At 41.5% G+C, this 24,590-nt stretch overlaps 1 protein-coding gene across 1 annotated transcript in view; it reads left to right on the top strand.

Moving 5' to 3' along the window:
- Positions 1-24,590, top strand: part of LOC114568544 (glutamate receptor ionotropic, NMDA 2D-like) — an 89,314-nt gene that overhangs the window by 20,259 nt on the left and 44,465 nt on the right. The window contains exons 4-5 of the mRNA XM_028598168.1: positions 7,753-7,940; positions 16,808-16,948. Coding sequence (XP_028453969.1) covers positions 7,753-7,940; positions 16,808-16,948 — 329 coding nt within the window. The remainder of the gene's footprint in view (positions 1-7,752; positions 7,941-16,807; positions 16,949-24,590) is intronic.

The following is a 24,590-nucleotide window of genomic DNA, read 5'->3' as shown; positions in this document are numbered from 1 at the left end:
CTCCTATGAAGCTGAGGCCTTTGATGAAAAACCAAAAGAGCACTTTGTCATAATGTATCTATAGTTGCATTTTAGTGCAGGTTTAGTACTGAATTAGACAAGCCCTGCACTCTGAGTGAATGCTCAAATCCCCTCCGCACACACGCACGCTCACTCTTGATCATTGATTAAATTTGGTTCGTCCTTTCTTTACCGCTCTCTCCATCTTTCCCACCTTCTTTTTTTCTGCTCCTGTTCCCTCTCTCGTCGTACATTAACAGGCCTCACAAGAGATATTTGCATGGTAATAATCTGTATTTGATTTACACCTGGAAATAAAATTAGCCTCCAGTGCCCCTGAAGAATTCCTCTACTTCTCACAAGACATACATACGATTGCGGACCTGACAACTTTCTGCCGCAGCTGATGCAAAATTATTAATGTAATACTCCTTAGAGCAGATATCTTCAAAAGGGGGTCCACAGACTTGGCCTACTGCAGGGGGCCACCAAATTATTGTTAATTTTTTTGAAATGTCTTAACATGAATTCAACATACAACAATAAAAAAAAAGAAATAAACATTGATAGGACTACTGGCCTATAGGTAAGGCAATCACTAAGATAGCCATCCACAGATCTAGTTAATAAGGATTTACTCTGCCACATGTATTTTTAACATTGTAACATAATTGATAAAATCATGGCAACAAATATTTTGACAGCTTAGTATTCTATGCACTATATAGGTATAGACCTCAACAGTCCTGCCCACAGCCAACTCCAGAAGTAAGAATACAATACAATTTCTCCACTGACAATTGGAGTATAATCCATGAAATCGTAACCGTCTGGTAGACTTAAAACCAGCTACGACATGACTAAGCGATTTGTATATGCTCATATAGACGCCAAAAGTACATGGGGCACCAACCTTGTAACTCATGTAACTGTTTGGTTAAACCCTAAACCCCGCGAAGGTCCGTGAGAGTCTTTGCTGCTGTACTGTGTAGGCCACTGTAACGTTCCTGTCTACTGTATGATCTTTAATAAAAGGACAGTAGACGGTAGACTTATCAGTGCAATCATGATCTCCTTGGCTGCCATGATGGCTTTTTTCAACAACGAGAACAAGAGTGTCCAAAGGGACTGTGTCGTTGTTAGTTAAACCAATCAGGGTCGGCCATTTGTCACGAGCCTATCACAGCTTGATACCCTGCTTTAAATCTGCTCTCTCTTCCGCGGTTGGCAGTTGTTGTTTCAGGAAATAGAGTGCGTCCCGCCTCCTCCCCTTCTGCCACCGGTGGTCATGCCCTCGGACCTGGGTTTTCGTCTGAGCTTGGCTGTCGATGGTTCCTCTGCTCATTCACCACCACCAGTGTCTGGACTCCATCAGGGGATTTGTTTGGGTTTCCTTAAACCCTTTAGGACATTTGGGTTCGATGGAGTCCAATCACCAGAAACTTGTACATTTACGTTTGTACAATAAATATGTTCATAATTGCAAGGAAGTCTCTCCTGATTGAAATAAGAATCACTATGTTTTGGAGGAAAGAGTGCGCGAGGCTGTCGTCGGATTGGAAGTTGTTCAAGAGGCTCTTTTTCGCGGTTGTGTCTTCGACTATATTATTCAGTGGTGCGCGGTGGTTTACGGCATGAGTAGTTCCTTGGCTCGGAAATGAAAATATGTCCACAGTCTTGTACCTTTTTGACTTTTTGGGGGATTTTCTGTTTCGTTTTTTCACTCGAAACGATATGTTGTATGCTTATGAGTCACGTCGTAGCAGGTTAGCTTAAGGCATGGTTTAAAACTCTGAAACTTAGAAACTTACTTCCGTGACCTAAGCCTTCTCGGAGGAGGGGCGGGACTGTTGAGGTCTATGTATAAAGGCTTTAGGTCGCCCTACACATTATTGTGGCTCAATTTAATGTAAATGTAAATGGACTGTTCTTATATAGAGCTTTTCTAGTCTCATCGACTACTCAAAGCGCTTTAACATAGTACAGGAACTATTCACCATTCACCATTCACACACATTCATACACTGTGGCCGAGGCGGCCGTACAAGGTGCCACCTGCTCATCAGATAATCATTCACACACATTTACACTCCGATGCACAGCATATGCAACTTAATTGTATATAATATGTAGTAGGGGGTCCCTGCTCCATCTCACTCTCAGTTGCGGGGTCCTTGGCTTAAAAAACGTTGCAGAAGCCTGTCTTAGAGGCATTGGGAAGGCTGTGTGTAGTGCTGAGTGGGCTATTTATTTTACTTCAAAGCTTGCCTTCGCCAATTAGCATAGCCCAGGCATCAGCTGATGATTCGCATCTCAGTTGTGACTGGTAAGCAAGGTAGCAGGCCTGTTTTCCATCTGCATGTTTGTATCATTACAGGAGAACACATGCATGGCAAGATCAGGCAGTGCAGCAACCGGGAGTACTTGTGTAATGCAATCTTTTTTTTTTTTACTTTTGAATTCAGACTTTGATAGTAAAGTATCAGAGGGCAGCTCTGAACATCTCTTGAGGTGGTTTGAGTGATTCGTTTGTTTAGTTGATTTGGAACATGTTAAAAAGAAAAACGAGATGAATAAGAACATGCACATTTCAGTACAGGGAAGAAAAGCAACAAAAACTAAATCCTCAGCAAACCTTGCCTTCAAAATAATAAGGATTCAAATAAGGATTTCCATGTTCAAAAGGTGTTTCTTCTATTTTTATACCCTGGTTAAATACAAAACAATGTGTGTATATATATATATATATATATATATATATATATATATATATATATATATATATATATATATATATATATATATATATGTATGTATGTATGTATGTATGTATGTATATATATATATATATATATATATATATATATATATATATATATATATATATATATATATATATATATATATGTATGTATGTTAGGGCTGTCAATCGATTAAAAAAATTAATCGAATTAATTACATACTCTGTGATTAATTAATCGAAATTAATCGCATACATAATTAATGGTGCCTGAACCGATACTTTTTAAGAAAGTAAAAAAAGAAAAGAAAAAAGAAGGGTACTAAACAACAGTCGGTGACATTAAAGAAGGGCTTGTTTATTGCTAAGGCCATATGGTCAAAATTAAATGATTTGATAATAATCTATAACAATAACTTATTTCACTAGTAAATTGCTGTTGAACGACAACAAAAACCACCAGATGGGAAAAGGACATTTACAATAACTTCAAATGCACCACAAGGCTGTAGTTTACCAGTTTCATTGAACGCACCGTCTGTGTTGTTTTTCCGACGGCAGCTGCAGATTGCCTAGAAATCTAGACGCACCCTAGTGGCAGCTGGCTTGTCAGGCTAGCAGACTGTTACATACCGGTGTTGGATCCTCTACAGTAAAACACAGTCAAACTTTACACCGTTTAGCGTTAGCTGTCAACATTTTAACAGTGTTTAATCCAGCTACTAGCTAGCGGTAGGCTAACGTTAGCTGCTGTCGAGTATAGTGTTAACTAGCGTCACGCGCAGCGGTGTTTGTGTTGCCTGTATCGTCTGTTTCAGAGCATCAGAGAGAAGAGCAGACATATCAGGGGAATCAGATTTCGGTAGTCAGGGCTGGCAGGAAGAAGTAACAAGTAGCTACGTGTTCCAATCAATGATCCAGGCAGCACGTTCTCGTCTCCCTCCTTCATTTTACAGTCGAATAGTGGCTAGAATGGCTCCGGGTCAAACGTCAATATGGAATGGATTAATCTGCGTTATTTATTTTAACGCGTTATTTTTCTCAGATTAATTAATCGAAATTAACGCGTTATTTTGACAGCCCTAATATATATATATATATATATATATATATATATATATATATATATATATATATATATATATATATATATATATATTAGGGCTTATTGTAAATGTCCTTTTCCCATCTGGTGGTTGTTTTTGGTGGTTGTTTTTGTAGTTCAACAGCAATTTACTATATATATATATATATATATATATATATATATATACAGTACAGGCCAAAAGTTTCGACACACCTTCTCATTCAATGTGTTTCTTTATTTTCATGACTATTTACATTGTAGATTCTCACTGAAGGCATCAAAACTATGAATGAACACATATGGAATTATGTACTAAATAACTGAAAACATGTCTTATATTTTAGATTCCTCAAAGTAGCCACCCTTTGCTTTTTTTGATAACTCTGCAAACCCTTGGTGTTCTCTCAATGCGCTTCATGAGGTAGTCACCTGAAATGGTTTTACCTTCACAGGTGTGCTTTGTCAGGGTTAATTAGTGGAATTTTTTCCTTTATTAATAAAAAAGCAAAGGGTGGCTACTTTGAGGAATCTAAAATATAAGACATGTTTTCAGTTATTTCTAGGGCTGCAACTAACGATTATTTTAATAATCGATTAATCTGTCGATTATTTTTTCGATGAATCGGATAAAAAAAGAGCATTAATTTACATCAACTCAATACATACATACTTGTTGTTTTAGTTAATAGTTGTGTAAAGGTAAGTAACCCAAATAGCAGAGACAGACAGACAGACAGACACTTATTCATTAAATTATTACCATCATTGTAGTAAGTGCAAGTTAAGTTCGTTTATACACCACACACTATTATATTTGTCAACAATAACTGATATGGGACAAAACACATAATATATACATGACAACAGATTGAAAAATGAATGGGCTAAAAAAGCTAGTAATGCTAGTCAGCTGGATAACGAGTAAACAGCAGCACTAGACGAGCTACTGGAGGGACGGTACGTTCCTCACTTCAGAACGGAACACAAGTAGGATAGTGTAGTGACTTTACCCTGCTGTTGAACTCCCTTCCTCCTCATCAAGGACTCCAACATGTTTACGGTTTAGGTGCTGACTCATCACCGTGGTGCGCCCGTGCCATGCCGTGTCGCTTTTGCTTATCTTGCAATTAACACGTTTTTAATTTATTTAGTGTGAAATGCTCCCACACCTTGGATGACTTAGGTGGTACTGATTTCTCTGCCTCCGCCGAGTGTTTCAGAACAACGTTAAGGGTCTCTCCGGTCTCTCTCCGTATTCCCTCTACCCCCGCTCTGCTCTTTTTTTTCCTTCCTTTCGCTCCGCGCTGCTCTGCTCTGCGCTCAACTCAATTTTTTTTTTTATCTCCGCGACTAGGTTGCCTAATAGTTGTGCGACACAACGAATCGATAATTAAATTCGTTGCCAACTTTTTTAGTAATCGAATTTTATCGATTTTATCGATTCGTTGTTGCAGCCCTAGTTATTTCACACTTTTTTGTTAAGTACATAATTCCATATGTGTTCATTCATAGTTTTGATGCTTTCAGTGAGAATCTACAATGTAAATAGTTATGCAAATAAAAGGAAACGCATTTGAATGAGAAGGTGTGTCCAAACTTTTGGCCTGTACTGTGTGTGTGTGTGTGTGTGTGTATATATATATATATATATATCTCATTTGCATAATAATTTGGAACACAGTGTATATATACACATACAGACATGCATATATAAATACACCATACATACACATGAACTACCAGCTTTCCGGTTGGATAGTTAAGTCATATTGGTTTATTTTGCAGTCATTACTCTGGAACTCTTGCCAGATGTAAACATTTTAAAGTAGACATTTGATACAGGGAAAGACTTGACTGAGTACAAAAAAACTGAGTGCTCCGGAAGAGGCTATTGTTAACTGTTGAGAGAGAACTATCTAGCTGTTGGAAAACATGGAACGCGGTGTAAAAAAATAAAATAATAGTGGCACAAAATGAAATCAAATTCCATTCCTTTATTAAAAGATGTGTCTTTTGTGCAAATGTTCACCATTTTCGAAAGCGGCTTCTTTCATTTCAACCTGGATGTTGGAGCAATTGAACTCTGTCACGATAAAATATGATGCCCCACAGGGATCTAAATGAAACGTTTTCTTCTAAAATGAGATGTCCAACGTCTGAAAAATGAGACACCTTGCACGAACAGAGTGATTGATGGCTGGAAATTTGTAACAAATTAGGCCCTCCTTCTGAAGGATGTCAGAAAGCCGTGAACCTCGGCTCCCTCTGGGGGGGGGGGAACACTTTGACAGACGGGATCCTCTTCATTTCCTAGATGACAAAACTCAAAGCTCAAGAAATGCCAACGGCCGTACGTAAAGAGATCTAAATATACCCCGAGTGCTCCGAGGATGTGACTGACAGGGACTTTAGCGTTCGCTTGGACCTGATGACGACCCCGATTCCATTTGTCGGCCGAGTGGGATGGAATCGGCGTCATCCGGCCGCCCTCTCTGACGCGGGGTAACGGCGGCGAATGCGCAGCGCGTGCACGGTCACGCACCGCACGCCTGCTGGTATCGGAGTGTGTTCTTGTAAAGCATTTTGATCTTGACTAATTTCAGTTGTACAACCTCTCCAATTGTCTTACAAAACTGTGGCGCAAATTTCCCTCTAGTGCTTCCTCTGAGTAATCATCTGAAGTACCCTCAGCGTCAACCGCACACACACACACACACACACACACACACACACACACACACACACACACACACTTCAGCCTCCTCCTCTCCTCTCTTTCTTCTGCTCTTCTGGAGCTTTTTTTTAACTCACGCTTTGTCTTTTTTTAATCTCGCTTCCCCCCCATGCTATTCCCCCCTGGTTAATAATGTATGAGAAGGAAATGCAAGCAGACCAAGAGGCACCATTTTTCAAGTGCAGCTCACCGTGTTAAAAAAATAAACAAACGGAAAGCATTATGGTATAAGTGCACCAAGTATATAAATGAGTCGAATCCATAACTGTAAAGGAAACGTGAGAGAGCATCATGGGTCCAAAAAGCAGCGAGGTTGAACCATGGGGTGGGAATTCACTTTTTTTTTTCTTTTTGTTTTCACACATCCGTTCCTTTCTTTTTCTGCACTTATTTTATTTTTTTTACCATTCTGTCACCTCTTTCCTTTCTCCTCATCCTTTTGTCCCTTGCTCTTTTTTTTTCTTATTCCTCCTTTTCCACCCATCTCCCTCCCTTATTTTTTTGAGCTTTTCCGCCTTTAATTTTGACAGGCCAGCTAGGTGAGAAAGGGGAGAGAAAGAGAGGGGGAAGACATGCAGGAAATCATCACAGGTTGGACTCGAACCGCCACATCTCCCTCCTTAATTTTGGGCCATAACCTTTTTTTTTTTTCATTTATTTTTTAACCTTCAGTATCTCCTCTCCCCTCTTTGTAATGCTGTGATTGTCCTCTTTTCTCTCCATCCTTGCTGCTCTATCCTTTCTTTCTCCCTTAATCTTAAATTCTGTCTTTCTTCCTCTCTTAACCGCTATTGCTTTTTTCTTGCCGCCCTATCCACTTTCTGTCCTTTATTCCCAACTCCCCATACTTGACGTACATTACATCCCTCCTTTTCTAATTACACCTTTCTCTGCTACATCTCAATCATTTGTTTATTTCTCTTCTCCTGTCTTTCATTTCATTGTTTTTCTTCCTCTTTCCTTCCTTCCTTCATATTGATTCATCCTTCGCTCTCCCATTTTCCCATATTTTTTAACCTACCCCTCATTATCTTGTTCATCTATTCCTCCTTTTCCCCTCTACTCTCCCTCCTGCCATGTCTGTCCCTTTCTATACTATCCTCCCTCTTCCTATTCTACTAATTACTTCCAACCCTTTTCCTCCCACTTAACCATCCGTTTACCCTCTCTTTGCCTCTCCTCCTCCTGCAGGTCCGTCTGCTGTACTGCTCCCTGGAGGAGGCGGAGCTGGTTTTCCGGGCAGCCGTGGCGGCCGGTCAGGCCGGGTCCAGTCACATGTGGTTTGCCGTGGGACCGGCGCTGTCCGGTTTGGGCCTGGAGGGGCTGCCCAAGGCCTTGTTCGCCATCCGGCCGCAGGGCTGGAGGGACGAGCCACGAAGGTACGAGCAGGGCAGAAGGGCTTCAAGGGTTCACTGGCTGTGGTGCTCCTACAGGGCTACAGGAAAGACCTGTTGGTTGACCACTGATGGACCTTTGGGGCTCCCTGTACTGTACACCTTTAGATAAAAACAATACAGCATTAGGTCGATATCGATATAGACTGTTATGTAAGTGTATGGAAAAGTATAAAGCAGCATCAAAAACTCAAGTAAAGTATTCTAAAACTGGGCCTATGGGTCTTGAGTAGTACATGTACTCTATATATAGTCTATACTGACGAAGTTCCACTTCCGGGATCGTTCAGGTGGCGCTGGAAATTCCACCTGATGTCCCTCATTTCGGCCGGATGTCTGTTGCCTTCCGCCTTCTTTGTGTTGGAATTTTAAACTCGGGTGGATTTCTGAGGACTATGGCTAACTGCTCCTCAGATCTCTGCAGGGTAAATCCAGACAGCTAGCTAGACTATTTGTCCAATCTGAGTTTTCTCCACCAAAACAAGTTCCTTCCCGATGCTATTTTGCAGAGGCACCGTCGTTGTGTCCGGGGCTTAGCGCCGCCCAAGACGATTGTGATTGGTTTAAAGAATTGCCAATAAACCAGAGCACGTTTTTCTCCCACCCCGGAGTGCTGTGTGGACTAGCCAGACCCTCCTCCGCAGCGCTGTGGAGGAAGGTCTGGCAATGCGAGGCTACTAAACAGAAACAGATAGAAGGGACTGTCCCCAGAGCAAGCCTCGTACAACAATATCGATTGTATTTGTGATACAAATTGAAACTTAATGTTCACTTACTTGGTTTATCCCCGAAGTGACTACCTTCAAAGTCACTGTTCCACTATCTTCAATGCGACTATTATCGCCATCACACCCCCAACCGGCCCCGTCAGACACCGCCTACCAAGAGTCTGGGTCTGCCGAGGTTTCTTCCTAAGAGGGAGTTTTTCCTTGCCACTGTCGCAATAGCCACTGCTAATGCTTGCTCTTGAGGGAATTACTGTAATTGTTGGGGCTTTGTAAATTATAGAGTGTGGTCTAGACCTACTTTATCTGTAAAGTGTCTCGAGATAACTCTGTTATGATTTGATACTATAAATAAAATTGAATTGAATTGAATTGTTCGACACAACCCACAGCCCAAGGGAATATATATAAGTAAGTGAACCTTGCGATTCAAATTTTTGTGACAGATATGTGTTCCCAAAGTCAAGAAAGAACCGCATTCTCAGTATTAATTTGGAAGTTCACAAACATCCACTAACATTGGCTATCATAAGCCTCTGGCCATGCCAGAACCAGTGGCAACAAAACCCCTGAACTGACCAAGGGTGTGTGGCATTGACTAGAAACTCAACTTGTCGTACATAAAAGGAAGATTGTGCCAGTTGTTCCTTCAAAAGTAGCACTGCCGTTCTGTGCAGTCCCAATGTTGTAGTTTCTGTTCTCTCAGCTGAATTGAGAATTCATACATATTGAGCGAGTTCTGCAAGGCCGAGCCCTTAAAGCTGCCGAACAGCGGAACCTTATGATTTTAAACATGCATATGAGGATCAGTGAGAAAATTATTATTCTCTTCTTCAACCCCTGAAAAACACACTTAGTGCACCTTGATTTTTTTTCCTGCAGCAACACACAGAGGTGCGCAGTCCAGTTTTACGACCACCTGCTCTGTCCATGATGTATTCTTTGCTGCAGGGATGACCTGATTTCACCGCAGGGATCATTACATTTTCATCTAATCTAATCTAAATAGACTGACCAGGTGAAAGGTGGAATCCTTTATTGATTTGAAGTAATAAATCCACCTCAGTCATGATGGGAAGCGTAGGGGGAGGCGGGTTTTTACCTAATACAGTTCAGCAATCCAGGATGAACACTTTGTAAGTGACATTTTGTTGAATTGTATTGCATCAGAAATCCAAACTAGGTCAACGATTACAAACTGTGAAATAAGTTTTCTATTTTTCTCCTAAACAGGTCAAAATACAAATATCTCTCTTTTGACTAGATGTGCTACATTTGGAGCCATGAAATGCCCGCTGAGCTTGAGGATATGACTATTTCTTTGCATCATCCTACACTTCATCTTGGGTATTGCCACGTCAGTCTTCCGACTTTTCTTAAACACTCGCTCGTCTACTGGCCATCTTGATTCCATTTAAATGGAGGGTTCCTACCATCTTGTATAGCTGCGTTTCCAACGCGTCCGATTTCTATTCTTGTGAAATTTGTGTCCGTGTGAGAAGGAAATTTAAAGCCCGTGAGCGACACACTTGTCACTATCAGGCAGAACGTCACGGTTCATTGTGGAACACAGATGGTGAGTTCCAAGACGGGGGCCAGCTACTTAGAGTGATGTGACTAACGCAGATGGGTCCTTCTGAAGACCTGACGGTCAGCCTGAACCTGCGCCTCATTCCTAAATGAACAGGTTTTTGCCATGTTTCAACTGTATGGTACAGCTCTCTGCTTGACTTTTTTGGCACTAGTACTCCTCCCCCCCCGCCCCCCACCCCCCTATCTTAGCTGATCGCCATAGTGTGAAACTGCTTTGACATCATCTTTAATGTGACACTTGCTGAATCCTTTCATCGGCAACCCAACAGTGGAATGTCTGCACTTTGTCAAATTGCATGGCGTAGTTTTGCAATCTGCCATTTAAAAAAAACAAATCTGGGTTGAGTGATTAAAAACAATTGCGTTCGTAATTGTCGGTAGAAGAAAAATTTCGGGTTTGTGCATGATGTCCTGTGTTGCACCACTGGCGATTCTCTCTGACCAATCAAGTGGTCGGCAGTGTTTTAACTCCACCTTGTAGTATCGGCTCAGCCTGCTTTTGAAGCGTGAGTCGAGTCCAGTCGAGCCGTGCCATGCAGTGCCAAAAAGTGGAAAATTAGACTTACTCAGGCAAGATTCTATGGTGCGTTCAGGCAATCCTCCTCAGTAGAAATTCCCAATTTTATCACCAGCAGGAAGCAAGTAATACAAAGTTCTTGTACACTTATACTGTAGACAGGTGTGTCACATCAAAAAACATCTGAAATAACCCACACTGTCAAAAACTCACTTTACAGTATTTACAATGTTTTGGTCCTCTCACAAATAATGTACCAAGTTAAAAGTGGTAATAAATCCATATAAACTTAAACTTTTCTTAAATTGGAGTTCATGCCTGCATGGCTTCCATTATTTGCAACCTGCTACTAGTGGAAAATAACTGAGTACATGTACTACTCCAGAACCGATTTTAATACTTGAGTATTTTATGCTGCTTTAAACTTTTTCATATATATATATATATATATATATATATATATATATATATATATATATATATTTGACTACATTTTCCATTGGTCTATGTAAAAGTGAGATATTCACCAGTGACTAAAATGTAAAAATTGGTTGGGTCATTTTCCGACTGAATAATTTGATGAGGATCGCCTGAACACACCATTTACCCAATTGACCGGTGCACATTATTGGATACTGAGGGGTGCAAACGATACGCCAGCTGTGTCCTCCAAATCCCTACAATTAAATATTTGAAATGAATGGGACACAGTGATCCACGCCTCCTGACAGCGGTGTATTACAGTAAGTCTGCTCTCTGCTGCACTGTTTATGCCTGCTGCTGCTGATGGATCCTTCCAGCGAGCCTTTCTAGAAACTTAAGAAATGATTCCTCTGATGTGGACCAGTAGTTTTTCTGAACACTTTAAAGAAAGGGCACGCTTGCTGCCACGGGAGCCGAGTCTTAACCCGCTGCACCGCTAACAGCTCTTTCAAGTCACACATGAACAGAAATTCAACCTTGTTATCTGATTAAGGGGCGGAGACAGACATTATAGACATTGGGGCCCAAATCTGGGGGGACGGGACGGGGGGGGGGTTGCTATGGAAGTAAATCTGTTTCATCGGTTTTAAAAAGCCATTGAATTTCTAGCTCTGAATATCCTTGGGCTTCCGGATGTTAACACTGAATTTTATACATTACATTTTGCAGCTGAATTTGGTTTATTGAACATTGAATTTTTTAATTCTGAATTTGTGAACTTCGAAAAACAAAGGTGATAAGAAGTTGTTGAAAATATGTAAATGTAATAAAGTAAAATTCAGAGGCAAAAAATTACATCAATTATAAAAAGGTACATAATTTCAATGCATAAATATTCAGTGCTAGAAATTCAACGGCTTTTTAATTTCACAATCCGATGAAACGGATTTGCTTCCATAGGTCGGGGGGCATGCTCCATTTACATCAGCTATGTGCACTATTTTTCAAGCCATTCGATCAAAGAATCCCTAACTTCTGTACATAATTTGGGAAAAACCCGATAGTTGCCGAGGAAAAGAATCCTCCTGTAGAGACGACGTCCTATTTTTTATCTAACTGTTCTCCAACTGTCTTCATCATTCTGAAGCCAGAACACAACTAAAGTTGAGGATGAACTCAAGGAATCATTTTCACTCCTGACACTTACAAAAGGTCAAAAGTTGTCTGATGTTTCTACTTTTAAGTTACATAACGTAGAGTAGGATTTGGCGTAATTCACAGAATGAATGTTATTTCCCCAATGATAGCACTTCTGCTCCATTGATTTGCCGCTCCAGTCAGAGAGACTGAGGGGAAAAGACACACAGTTAAAGGTATTTCAAAACCCTGAAAGATTTGGGGCTTTTGAGAAAACATTCAGGGCTGGAGCCCCAGAAGCTGAATACTTCAGGAATTTGGGATCATTCGATAGTGTTTCCTGCATCACTGGAGCAACCCTTATCGTCAGGACTGGGGTGGAATTTCCAGAAACGCCATGTTGTGGTAAGATGAGACAAAGGGAAAACTTAGATAACATCAGGCCATTCTCAGGTCACAGGTCAGGTGACGAGAATATTCGGCCAGTCTCTTATAATCTAGTCTCGCGTTGCCAGACCTTCCTCCACAGCGCTGCGGAGGAAGCTCTGGCTAGTCCACACAACACTCCAGAATGGGGAAAAAAACTTGTTTATTGGCATTTCTTTAAACCAATCACAATCGTCTTGGGTGGGGCTAAGCGCCGGACGGAACAACAGTGCCGCAGCCAAATAGCCTCGGAAAGGAACTTGTTTTGGTGGAACGTGTGTGTGCGTTCAAAAGTTGTTTTAGTCGTGCAACAGAAAACTCAGATTGGACAGATAGGCTAGTCTAGCTAGTAGGGCTGCCACCTCTTAGTCGATTAGTCGACTAATCGGTCGTTTTGGTCTTAGTTGACTAAGATTTCTTAAGTTGATTAGTCATTTTTTATGCTTATTTATGCTTAATTACTTATTTCCAAGAAACTTCTGAGCACATTTATGGTAAACACAAGATTTAAAGGGGTTTCTTTACAGGATTAATTGTGGAGAAACTCAGTTTTACAGATGGTTAATTAACTACATTAATATTGTGCTTTTCTAGTCTTAACCACCTCTCAAAGCGCACAGCTCTGTCAATTAAATCAACTAATCGATTAGTCGACAAAATCGTATAAGTGTTAGTCGACTAAGAATTTCTTTAGTCGAGGACAGCCCTACTAGCTAGCTGTCTGGATTTACCCTACAGAGATCTGTGGAGCAGTTAACCATAGTCCTCAGAAATCCCCCGGAGGTTAGAATGCCAACACAAAGAAAGCGGAAGGTACCGGACATCTGGTTGAAAATGAGGGACATCCGGCAGAACCTCCCGTATATTAAACGTCGTCGATGTAGACTACTTGTAACCAAACCTGTTCATGTATGAATTTGGGTGTCTCTACAGATTCAGGGAGTCTAGGCAGCTGCATGATAAGGGAATGTTCTGTTCCAGGATTGTCTCCTTTTGGTCGGTGGAAACAGGGTAAAGGGGGATGACGCACTGTAGCATACATCCCAGATAGAGATAGACGTAAGTGGGTTTTAGGTGAGCATCTTTTGTTATGGCGCCATCCAGTCTTGGCAGAACAAATTTGAGAGCTTGAGGGAGAGATATAAATGCGTCAGGGAAAAGGCACAGACCCTCCGAGTTGGGGGCGGCACTGCACAACAACACATCGTGGTTAAACTGTAACGTCTGCCTTAATCTCTCCTCGATCGAGATCAGTAAATGCACATGCATAAGTCGTCAAAGTCTCCCGAACCTTCATGTATCCAAAAGTCAAGCTTCTCCTGCGGTTCTCCATAACAAGGACTATAGCAAGAGCCTATTGTTGGGCTTAGATGTTTATTTTAATCAAATGTTTTTCATGTATCATAAGATGTAAGAAGTGTATGGTGCTGTTTTTAATGCGGTGAGTTACAAATCCGAGTTGACTTTACGGCTATATTAAAAAGCAGTATATCTGTTAAATAGGATCTTGCTCTGTGAAAGCTTCCTGCAGATCAAAGTCTGATCTATTGTTAAATTTTCCCGAGACAGACAGCCAGAGAGTGTGTTGATATTTATTTATGGAAATGAGGGGAAACTTGAAACATGGATACATTTAGAAACTGGATGTTCAGTGTTGAACTGAAGTCGTGCTCGCATTAGCTTGTTGGCACCAGCTGCTTCACCATCAGTTGCTCAAGACAGTGTTAGGGTTGTGATGTTCACCTGTGGTTTTTCTTATTTTATTTTGTTAATCCATTCCCTGTTTTGTTACTTTGGTTTGTTCCCCCGTTTTCCCATTTTTGCTTCTCATTCCTTGTTCATGGTTCTTTTATTCCGTGTTCTGTTTTGGTTCTCCAGTTGTATCCTTTGTGTATGTTTTTGAGGCCTTAGTTCACGTGTCTCAACTCAAGGCCCGCGGACTGAACCCAACCCCTGGCAAAATTTCATCTGACCCGCGTATCAATTTAGGTTCACGATACATTTTGGCTTGCCTAGTTGTGCGCCCAAACCAAAAAGGCAAGAAAAGGCATATAAAAGTATAATTGTTTGGCTGGATTTACTAAATTCTATTAAGACTATGCAACATTTTTGCTGATTTTGCATTTTCGGGTGCTTTATGTTGACCAAACCGTAAGTGAGAAGACTATATGAGACATACAATAATACAGATATTAAAGTTGTTTTTTTTTTATTAATAAAACCATGTAACTAAATTATACATGTCTGTCCCTTGATATTGTTCTCATTTTCCAGTGTGGCCATTAGAGAAGTAGAGTTTGACACCCCTGCCTTAGTTTCCTGTTTTATTTGATGGCGTTATTTCTCCTGTGTCATGTCTTGTTTGACTTCCTGCCTTGTGTGTTCTTGTGTGTTTCCCCGCCTTTGTGATTGTCTGCCCCTCCCTGATATGTTTCACCTTTTCACTCCCACCCTGCTCCTTTGCCCCTGTATATGATGCCCTCTGTTCTGTTCAGTCTTAGTCTTAGTCAGTTTTTGCTTGTTCCCCGTTACTTCTTCACGTGTTGGATTGTTTGGATTCTTCTAGTCGTTTGGTGTCTTGCTCGTCATCCACACGTAAGACTAGATTTTCTGTTTAAATAAATGATACACCTGAACCTGCTCATCGTCGGGTCTTGTATTTTGGGTCCAGGCGTTCTGTTCCTGCCTCGGCACTCGGCCGGCCTTGGCAGACAGCAAACAAAAAGTGGCAGCGTCCCTTTAACGCCCAGAACTCCTGACAGCGCCGTCATGTTTCTCAGCTTGGCTGCTCTCTGATCTTTTGTACAAAAGCAAAGAAGAGAGGAAAGACATCTAATGATGAGTCCAGTTTTGAGCTGATGAGGAGACCAAACGGATTTTGCTCTTTAGTCTCGATTCATCACTTTCTGTGCACACCCCCAACACAAGGACCTCATTTTTTGAAATTGGGCAGTTCTACAGTGTCTCAGTCAGTTAAGTTGTAATTACTTTTCATTTTGTTGAAGTCACACTATTTAAACTGCCAAGATGGGTGTTCTTTAACATTTTGCCCAGTTCAGCTTTAAGGTACGGAGAAGAGGAGTAATTTAATTCCCCCCCGTGGGTTCGACTCCGACCTGCGGCCCTTTGCTGCATGTCATTACCCCTCTCACTACCTTTCATGTCTTCATCTGTCCTGTGAAAATAAATGCCTAATGCCCGCTGTCTGGCGGCAAGGTAAAGCGGTTAACATATTCTAAATATAGCGTACACATTTTTTTTGTTGGGCCTTTTTTAAGGTGACTAGAGTGTTTTGCTGCTGACCCTGTCTCCATTCTGCAGCATGCTAACCACCATCTACTGTAGGTATTTCACTAGTCTACAGTATATTTCCAATGTTTAATTTTCGAGATTCTTTAGGTGCGGCTGGAAATTCCGCCGGATGTCCCTCCTTTTCGGCCAGATGTCCGTCACCTTCCGCTTTCTTTGTGTTGGTATTTAAACTCCGGTGGACTATGGTTAACTGCTCCTCAGATCTCTGCAGGGTAAATCAAGACAGCTAGACTATCTGTCCAATCAAAGTTCTCTGTTGCACGACTAAAACAAGTTCCTTCCCGAGGCTATTTTGCTGCGGCACCGTCACTGTGTCCGGCGCTTAGTACCGCCCAAGACGATTGTGATTGGTTTAAAGAACTGCCAATAAACCAGAGCGCGTTTTTTCTCCCATCCTGGAATGCTGTGTGGACTAGCCAGACCCTCCTCCGCAGAGCTGTGGAGGAAGTTCTGACAATGCAAGACTAGTATTCCACTGACTGGATAAGTACCTCATAAAACTCCACTTTAAAAAATCCGAACAACCCCTTTAGGTTTGTGCCTTGTTGAATGTTCATTGTCAATTCACTTATTGAAGCAGTGACAACTGCCTCAGACACCCAGACAGTCTCCCTCACTCTCTCTCCAGCATTTCCCTGGACCTCAGCAGTGTCAAAAAAGACCTTAGAAAATGTCCCTCTCTCTCTGTCTCACATTATTCTCTCCCTCTAATCCTGCAGGCGCATTGCCAAAGGCGTCTCGGTGCTCACCCACGGGGCGATGGCTCTGCGGAGGGACCTGGGGACCAACAGCCGCTCGCAGTACGCCGGCAACTGCCAGAGTGACGGCAACCAGACCCACCGAGTGCCAGACAGAATCAGGTGAGAGGGAGGGGGCCAAGGGTGACTTTGAGTTTCCGTGTCATTCACACCGGCTTCTGACATACAGCTGAGCGAGCGAGGCACAGCAAAGCAAATAGTGGCAAGCAGCTTTAGGAGAGCTTCCACATTCAGGGCAAATCCACAGAGCTGAGTCATTCTGACCTGGAAACAGCTGCTTCGTTTCTATAGTGATGTTTTGCAGGTAAAACTCCATCCACTTGGTGGCAACTGATGGAAACATGGATATCTGTGTCACTGTTCTTGTACTATAAAATAAGTGTATACTTATTTTTCTATTTCCTATTCATATTTAATGTGTATTTTTCTTATTGTGTTGCATTGAGCTGATGTGACGAGTGAATTTCCCCATTGTCGGATCATTACACAATCATCATCAGTCCATCTTATTTTATGTTATCTTATCTTGCTAATGCTACAGATTTAGAGGATTGATTATGTATATCACTAACACGATGTCAAACAAATGTTAACATATTTCATAATGAAAGACCCTAACACTGAGAGCTTATTGATCTGCAACTCAGCATCACTGTACAGGGTCACATTCAGCACTGCCAAAACAGAGACAGACATTGTGGTGCATTCATGTCCTGTAGGACAAGACTGTTGCTAGTAGCTACCATTGTCAGTGTATTAATGTAGTTGTCTGTGTATCTGCAAAGGGATGTCTGGAAAAACATGCTCTGTCTTTTCATGGCTCTTGCGTTTACATCACTTCTCTGTTGATTTTGTAATATGGAGGTTTGACTGCAGTGCTCTAGTACTTGAGTCCGGATTCAGACTCAAAATGTTTTTCTATTATCTCGGACTTGTCTTGGACTTGTTGGTATTTAGCCCATGGACTCGCCAAATATTCTAGTTGGTCTTCACAGAGTCCAGCACTTTTTTTTCTAAAGTAACTTCCTCCAAAAGCAAAACCATTGTTGAAGCGCACTTGTGCAGAAAACTGTTATTGGTTTGATTCAAAATCCATCTAGAACGGGCATTGACATTGGTCTGGTACGTGCCGGGCTGTGTCATATGCCTCAATCATCAGGTAACAATCATTTAGTTGGCGGAGGTATAAATTATCATATTTTCATATAATTTTTTTTTTTATACCACACCTCCCATAACTCACTAGATGATTAATAACCCAATTTTAGGAAAAATCATGGACTGAGAGATGAAGGTTTTTTTTTAAATAACTTTCTAGTGTTAAAGGATGTGGCCCACAAAGGTGTGTCCTTCAGAGGACTGAAGGACATGTTTGGCCTCATATAAAAGAACACTAACGGTTCTTTTGGTTGGCCCTTGTCAACGTGTATCGCCAGGATGTCAAATGCAAATGACCAACACAATGCTAAAATCGGTGTGAAATTGGCAAGTTCAAAACATCCATGCTTTACATTTTTAAAAATGTGCCCCTCTTACTTAGCCTGGCTCTGCCCTCATACGTACTTCTGCTCAATTTTCATTTTCTTTCAGTACACCGTCTGGGTTTGCGGTATATTCTTGGGTTTTCTCCGGCCAAATCTTTGGCGGTCCAATCAGCGAACAGAGGGAGTCGCTGAGAAAGATGATGTTGAGGCCGTGCACTAATTTGAGTTGTAGTTCCGTAATGGCGGCGGAGAAAGATGCGAGCGAAGCCATTCGGTCCGTTGTGGCAACACTGCAGAATATCCAGAAGTTAAAGCCCGAGCAAGAACAATCTTTGCTGAGTTGTGTTGGTGGCCATGATGTTGTGGCCCTGCTCCACATGGGGTTCGGGAAAAGTTTGATTTTCCAGTTCGCTCCGTTAGTGGTGAAGGAGTTGGCTAAGGCTAATGCTAGCGAAGCTAAGCCGACATCACGACCAAACGTTAGCGATTGGTTCTGGCAGATCCAGAGTGGCTCTGGGCAGATCCAATAGTTTTAAACTTCAACAGAGTACCCGCCTTCAAGGAAGTTCACACTTGTCAATGGAGAGTGGCCAGACTCTCTGTACAAATGAAATGTACGAGAGTCTGGTAGGACCAGGCTACCTCTTACCCAGGGGGACTTTAAATATTTTGATGAAAATGAGCAGAGGAGCAGAATAGCAGAAGTCCAACTTTCACCTGCATGCTTGATTGACTGCTGCTGTTCTTTGGCACAATCCCTTCTGGGAACTGTTTGGGGAAACAATTCAGGTTTTTCGCTCTCTTTTCAGCTGTCAGGGTTACAGGAGCTGTCTGGTAACCTGCTGCTAGACTGGCTCTGGAGATTGGAGTTCAAATTTACTAATGCGGTTGTACTGTATGACATTCACAAATGACTTGCAGAATATATGCAAGGGCGGTTTGTACATTGGGTACCATTAGTTCAACGGAAAAACCTCTGTATCAGGAGGCACACGTGAATGTATAATACCCTGATGTCCACAGATAATGTCAAAAGATCCTTCAGCAAGGCTCTGAATCCACCACCGCTTCATTTGAACTCTGAAGAGAGGACTGCAGCTGTGCTGGCTCTCAGGCCTCAACACTGATCTGAATATGAAGAGGCGTGTTTCTGGAAGGAAAACAAGTAGAAAGTAAGAAAGACGAGTAGGTGTGAAAACAATAGCATGGCATTATGTGGGGGCTTGAATTTGCATTGTAAAGGAAACGGGGCGAAGCTAAATTTGTTTCGTTTACAGCTGAAAGAGATTATGAGTATCTGGGGTCATGTTTCTGAAGTTGTTTTGCCTCATTGTTGCCATGGCTCTAAGATGTAATGGATCGACCAGTTCATACAAACAGTTCCACTGACATCAGGCTGCATTGGTATTGATAGGGGACACCCAAAAACACAATTGACATTTTTTAATAAAGAGAAGATTGAGAACATTTGTAGTCACAGTAAAGACACCAGCTTTCACCAGATTTGTACACATTTGAATGCTGAAGTGTTTTTTGCGGTCTGTGTTCATTCCCTACAAACAGCAAATGCAGCAGCATTAGTCCCATAGCTACCATGCGCATATGGCGTGTCCGTTTGTATTTTTATTTACCGCACAGATTCAGACTTATCTCAAAATCTCTTTTTGTTTTTCTCTAGAGTCGCAAATCTTTTGCTCAAGCTGAAAATCTTTAAATCCACGTAATAAGTAATAAGTCTCTATTCGAGCCGCCAAATGCTAACTTGTGTTTTTGAATCTAATTGTATCTTTCCGTAGACTTTCTATGCAACCATACTCTCCTTTTAAAATTTGCTCAACGTTCAGAGTCTGAACAGACTTTGAGAGATGTGACTCACTTTTTATTTCTTTAGGGTGGCTGTAGCGGGTTGGCCGTTAATTGTGGTCCACTGTGGCAACGTGGGAATTACAGGATAAAAATAAATGCTAAAACATGCAGTACTGTGACATCAGCTCATAATGTCTGAAAGTGAGTGAACCAGTTCAGTAATGTTGGTTCTACAGCATTAACCTACCAAAGGTAGCTACATTAACATTGGCTAACATTAGCTATTGGTCATACCAGACCAAGTAAGGCTAGAACAGCAAAAAACATCTTAAGTTTATTGATTTGAGCAAAGGTGCATTGTATTTCTTATAAATTCAATGCCGAATGTATGTCTCTTCAATGTTAACTGAGAAAACCAGATGTTCACACCTGTTCCCTCTAATTATTGAAAGACACTTTGGGAAGTGTTCTTCCTGGAATAGATGCGGATGAGGCAGGCACAGCAGAAAGCTAAATTACAACAGCCAACGCCAGGAAATAACAGATTGGTACAGATATGACTGATTGATGACAGCGTTGGAGAAATCTTCCCCGCGAAGACAACATGTTCGACTGCAGATGGATGGTTACTGCAGGTTGCCGGCCTGCGCTCTTTTAATGAAGTGAGGCGGTTCATTTTCAACTCGGCAAAACATTTCATGCCCTTCAGTATCTGGCTTTTGAATGCTCTCGATCATCAGCACGGCTGTCTGTCACGCTGACAGGCGCCGGGGCTCGTGGGAGTCTGCTAGAGCGCCGGTGATAGTCCTCGCTACAGCAGCATGAATGACACCTGTAACACGTGAAGGATTTCTCTCTCGAGGGAGATGAACACCTTCCCAAATATGGCTCGGCTCTGACTGAAGTGTTGCTGACATAGAAATGAAACTCAACCTCTTGGTGTTTTGAACAACTGTGTGGCCTTGTTCAACATCTTTATTTTGGGAACACTGGGAGCTTCTGGATTTATAATTTCTGAACACTTCATTGAAAATCTACCTCTACAGTATGAAGGCCTCACTTTTCGTTTTAAGTTTGATATCTGGCTAAAACCTGTGATTCGATACATTTTACTTCACTCTTAGCCAAACGTATGCATCTATTTAGGTCGATCATGAATCTAATTGCATTGATTGTTCTTGTTTTGTGCTGGATACAGATCTGGGTAGGCCCTCCTGCAGTCTAGTCCAGTGTAGCGGTAATGCAACCGAAGGTGTTTGGTAACTGCCAAAAGGACTGGAAGAGTATACACTTGTGATAAACAGTTTAGCTCGCTCACTTACAAAAATCTGGATGAATTGTATAGTTGGACTAATAGTCCGTAAAAAACTTTGACCCTCTCACTGTGTGTTTTCACTGTGTGTTTTCACTTTATCAAAGTTAATTGGAACACTTGATCACATAAATGTGCTGCCTTGTGCTGCCAACCAAGCTAACTAACTAGCGCTGGTGTTAGATGGTAACTTAAGGGAAAGTTTGCCATACATGCAAATGAATGGCGGCAGTACCCGGAGGTCTGTGTTTACCTGCCAGTAAACGTCTACTGCATGAGCCTCTTCAGAAAGGTAAAAAATCAGCAATTTTCCCTCTTTAGCAATTAGCTTCGCGCCATTGCTACCATAAACAAAATTGGCTTGGCTACATCATCCTCCCCAGCTCCATCCTCTCATCCAAAAAAACAATACGGGGATGGCCAAATTGCTAAACTTAAGGCTTTAAAACAGCAGTCTACAACCCAATGGGTGATGTCACTGCTGCTACGTACGCTAATTTTAAGGTCTATGGACTATGAGCCAAAAAAAAAGATTGACTCACTATCATGAGAGTACTGGTTTCTGCAGTGATCAGGAATCACATAAATGCTACAAATGCTCGTTACACGCTTGTGACAAGTGTTGAAATGGCTGGAGCTGCCATCTTCCTGCTGCTTCATGTGACAGAGTGAGATGTAATGTTCACTGTCATTTCAGTCAGCATGACTGACTGTAGTTACACTTGAGAGGAGTAAAGACGCAGCTTGGAAAAGAGGGTTGCGTTCACATCTTTGCAATTTCAGGTTTTAGTGGCACCTCATGAGGTTTGAAATGAATCTTTAATGCTTCTTGATTAATTTCCACTTGGCTTTAGATATCGGATGTGATCCACCCAAAAGGGCAGGAAGTGGTTAAGTGTAAATTTGGTAAACATGTTGGATTGACGGCAGCATCTGTATGTTCCACTCCTGCTTCGCTGTATGTGTCACTCCTATAGGGCTGGGTGATATGGAGAAAATCAAATATCACGATATTTTTGACCAAATGCCTCGATATCGATACCGCAACGATATTGTATGTTGACTATTGGTGCTTTCACAAAATATTTACACAATGACATTTTTGCTAATCATCAGTAATGTGGATATAATGACTAAGTGGGTAAAGGCAAATAATAGAACAGCTAGAACAGTCTGCTAAGTTCAGAACATTACATCATTTTACTGTAATGCAGCCTTTAAAACCAGGAAAAGACAACACTTACCATATTATGATATCCAAAATCTAAGACGATATCTCGTCTCCTATCACGATATCAATATAATATTGATATATTGCCCAGCCCTACACTCATAGCTCTTCGACAACATTACTTTTTGTGTCCCCACTATAACCTCTAGGGCTGGGACAATATGAGTTCAGTTTGTATTGCGATTTTCATTTATCTAGTAGTATTGTGATTCGATATTTATGGAGTATTGCGATTTTCTTTTTCCATCTTTAATAAGAACAAAAGTTTAATAATAAACATAATACACCAACTTGTATTTTCTGCATTTTCTGCTTTCAGTCAGAAAACTGAAATGATGTTTAGTGGGGTAATCCTACAATTTTATGTAAGTGTTACATACGGTCCCATATTTGATATGGGACGATTGCAGTTCCTAGACGGGAGGTGAACTTAGATAATACACACTTCTACATGAAAGTGTGACGTGCTACACACCCATCCACCACCCTGACTTCCACACCCATACATTCAGTCTTGCTACGTAAAGCTCACACTCCACAGGAGTGTTTTCCGGCCTCTTATCTAAACCAGAGAACATAATGGTCGCGGCTTTAAACACGTTAACGCCGCATTCTGGTTATGTTTAGGCACCAAAAATACTTGGTTAAGTTTAGAAAAACATTGTGGTTTGGGGTAAAATCAGACGTTACTTCACTTCCGGTTGGGCATGTAAAGCTGAACACAACGTAGCTCGGTTTGTTCCGTAAAGTAAAAAAAAAAAAAAAGAAGCTACCGTTTACTTTTATTTTCAAAACGGGATACAAAGCCCAGTCTCCTGAGTGCAAGTCCTGTGTTTGCTTGACACATCCACCACCCTAACCTACCTCCTTCATACGCAGATACGAATACTAGAGGGGCGCCGTCATTGTAAACGTAAATATGAGACATGATTGCTGCTTGAACTAAGGACGTATGGGAGCGTTTTTCAGGGGAGGACAGTCTCGTTCTGAAGGATGTAAATCATGATGTGTGGAATTGTCCAGTATAGACATTACTCTTAGGGATACTGAGCTGGAGGAGCAGCAGAAAAGTGTAATATGCTGCAGGAGTGAAATGGGAAGTTATCATTTATGTTTTGGCACAAGTGACTCTGGAGTAGGATTGGACTGTAACTGCTCTGAATCATGCAGCTGCTGTCCTCCAGTAGGAAGAATGCTACGTACTTTACAGGCAGCGCATGTTTCACACTTTAAAGATAGACCTACAGCGCTTTAATCCTTTTTAGCTAATTATGGCAAAGACTTTCGTTTCTGATTCAGATTTGAGTTTTTTTTTTCTGATTCTGAGCTCACGCAAAAAGCTTATTATGAGAATAAAAACTCCCCACAATCACCTATTGTGAAGCTCCTGCTAAAAACATTGCCTCCCATGCAGCTCGTTTGTTTGAGTTGAGTTTTGAATACAAGGTAGTGTTTCAATAGTTATGCCTTTCATGTCCATGACATCCTCTTTTTTTCTTTTCTTCACCAAAATCCCTAAAAATACTGTTGATTAATGGAGCTGCACGCTTGCCGACAGTGCTCCTCTGTTTGAATGAATAGTACTGAATGAGTGGGAAGCAGAGCCCATGCATGCTCAGCAAATCTCCCCTGTGTGATGAATCAATAAAAGACAGTAAAACAAAGTTGATATAATTAATTGTCCTATAGATTTATGGACTTTCTGAAATATGGAGATTGGACGATGGGATGGCGCTCGTCTACACACATTATAGTTATACGTTGCAGCTCCAAAGTAGGAGCCTCACCATCAGGCCCGCCTTAACCTGCTGTTAGTATCGAGTATTGCCACTGAAAATATTGCGGTACCATGCTGTATTGATTTTGTCCCCCACCCCTAGACATCATGTGTTTAAATTTCTTTTGCACTAG

The sequence above is a fragment of the Perca flavescens genome, chromosome 14 (genome assembly GCF_004354835.1).
Source record: "Perca flavescens isolate YP-PL-M2 chromosome 14, PFLA_1.0, whole genome shotgun sequence".
NCBI lineage: Eukaryota > Metazoa > Chordata > Actinopteri > Perciformes > Percidae > Perca > Perca flavescens.
Note: the sequence above shows the minus strand (reverse complement) of the source record. Positions and strands in the feature narration are given on the sequence as shown.